Consider the following 1,377-nt stretch of genomic DNA (forward strand, 5'->3'; position numbering starts at 1 on the left):
CCAGGACAGCTCCTCTGGTGGGATTTTTTGAACCTGGAGGAAATATTTCTATGCAGATTCCTATGCAGTGTTCAAAACACACCTCAAGCAATTTTATTTTATGTGTAGATCCCCTCTGCGATGCAATCTTGTGTCACCCTGTTTCTCTCACTCCATCTTCTTCCCCTTTCAGGCATCAACTGAGCCAGATGCCAACAGACGGGCATACGCAGGTGAGGAGCAGGGACTGCGCCCCGGTGTGCATGGGGTGCCCTGCTGCATGTTTCCCTCTGACGCGGATGCACAATATGGCCTTGTGAGGAAAAGTGGCTTCAGTTGCCATCCTTGGAACAAGCTGCCTGGGGTGGCCACGAGAGCCACTGATCCCCCTTGCAAGGCTCTGGGGGGTCTGAGAGCCCACTTCGGGGTCTGAGGGAACTCCTGTGGGACAGCATGTGGAGAAGGAGGGGGGTGAGAAGGGGCGTTGGATGCCACTGCAGTGCTTGTAGCCAGTATTAACATGGCCACGGCACAAGGTGCGGGTGGCGTTGGTGCCTCTGCTCTGATCCCTCCCTGCTCCCTGCAGTGTGGGTGTCTGAGATCATGCTCCAGCAGACGCAGGTGGCTACAGTGATCGACTACTACAACCGCTGGATGCAGGTGACTGTTCCTCAGAGTCCTGTGCCCACAGGCTGGCCCTTTTGGAGACCTCGTCCACTGCCTGTGGCAGATCCCCAGCTGCAGAGCACGGCTCTGCCTGTCCCTGACTTGTCCCCTTCCCTCTGTACCGCAGAAGTGGCCAACGCTGCAGGCTCTGGCGCAGGCATCCCTGGAGGTGAGCGTTGCTGGGGCTCTCCCTACCCTCATGGCTCTTCCCGTGCCCCATCTAACACCGTGCCGTGTCTCTTGGAGCAGGAGGTGAATGAGCTGTGGGCAGGACTTGGCTACTACTCCCGAGGGAAGCGTCTGCAGGAGGCAGCGAGGAAGGTGCCCTGGTGTTGGGGTGTGGGGGGCATTTCCGAAGCCCTCTGTGGCTCGTGGGTTGGTGCTGGCTCCCGTCTGCCCTGCCTCGCTGGGGCTGTGTGCTGCTGGCACAAGGCTACAGAGGCTGGGATCCCGTCTTACCGTGGGTAAAATGGGTTGCACGCACGCATCCCGGCTGCTGCCCTGACCTCGGCCCCTTCTCTGCCAGGTGGTCTCTGAGCTGGCCGGCCGGATGCCCAGGACAGCTGAGGACCTGCAGAAGCTGCTGCCGGGAGTGGGCCGATACACGGCGGGAGCCATCGCGTCCATCTCGTACGGGCAGGTGAGAGCTGGGCATCAGTGGACACGTCTCCCCTCTCTGCCACCCAGCACCGCTCCTGGCAGGGTTCTGCTGCTGGGTCTCACCAGCCCGGG

At 60.7% G+C, this 1,377-nt stretch overlaps 1 protein-coding gene across 1 annotated transcript in view; it reads left to right on the plus strand.

Annotated features, from left to right (window-relative positions):
* Positions 1-172: 172 nt before the first annotated feature.
* Positions 173-1,377, plus strand: part of MUTYH (mutY homolog) — a gene marked incomplete at its 5' end in the record, with an annotated part of 3,730 nt that continues 2,525 nt past the window's right edge. Inside the window, 5 exons of the mRNA XM_009582383.1 lie at positions 173-212; positions 566-639; positions 773-814; positions 895-966; positions 1,172-1,348. Of these exons, the coding sequence (XP_009580678.1) occupies positions 173-212; positions 566-639; positions 773-814; positions 895-966; positions 1,172-1,348 (405 nt within the window). The remainder of the gene's footprint in view (positions 213-565; positions 640-772; positions 815-894; positions 967-1,171; positions 1,349-1,377) is intronic.

The sequence above is a fragment of the Fulmarus glacialis genome, unplaced genomic scaffold, assembly GCF_000690835.1.
Source record: "Fulmarus glacialis isolate BGI_N327 unplaced genomic scaffold, ASM69083v1 scaffold12487, whole genome shotgun sequence".
Classification (NCBI taxonomy): Eukaryota; Metazoa; Chordata; class Aves; order Procellariiformes; family Procellariidae; genus Fulmarus; species Fulmarus glacialis.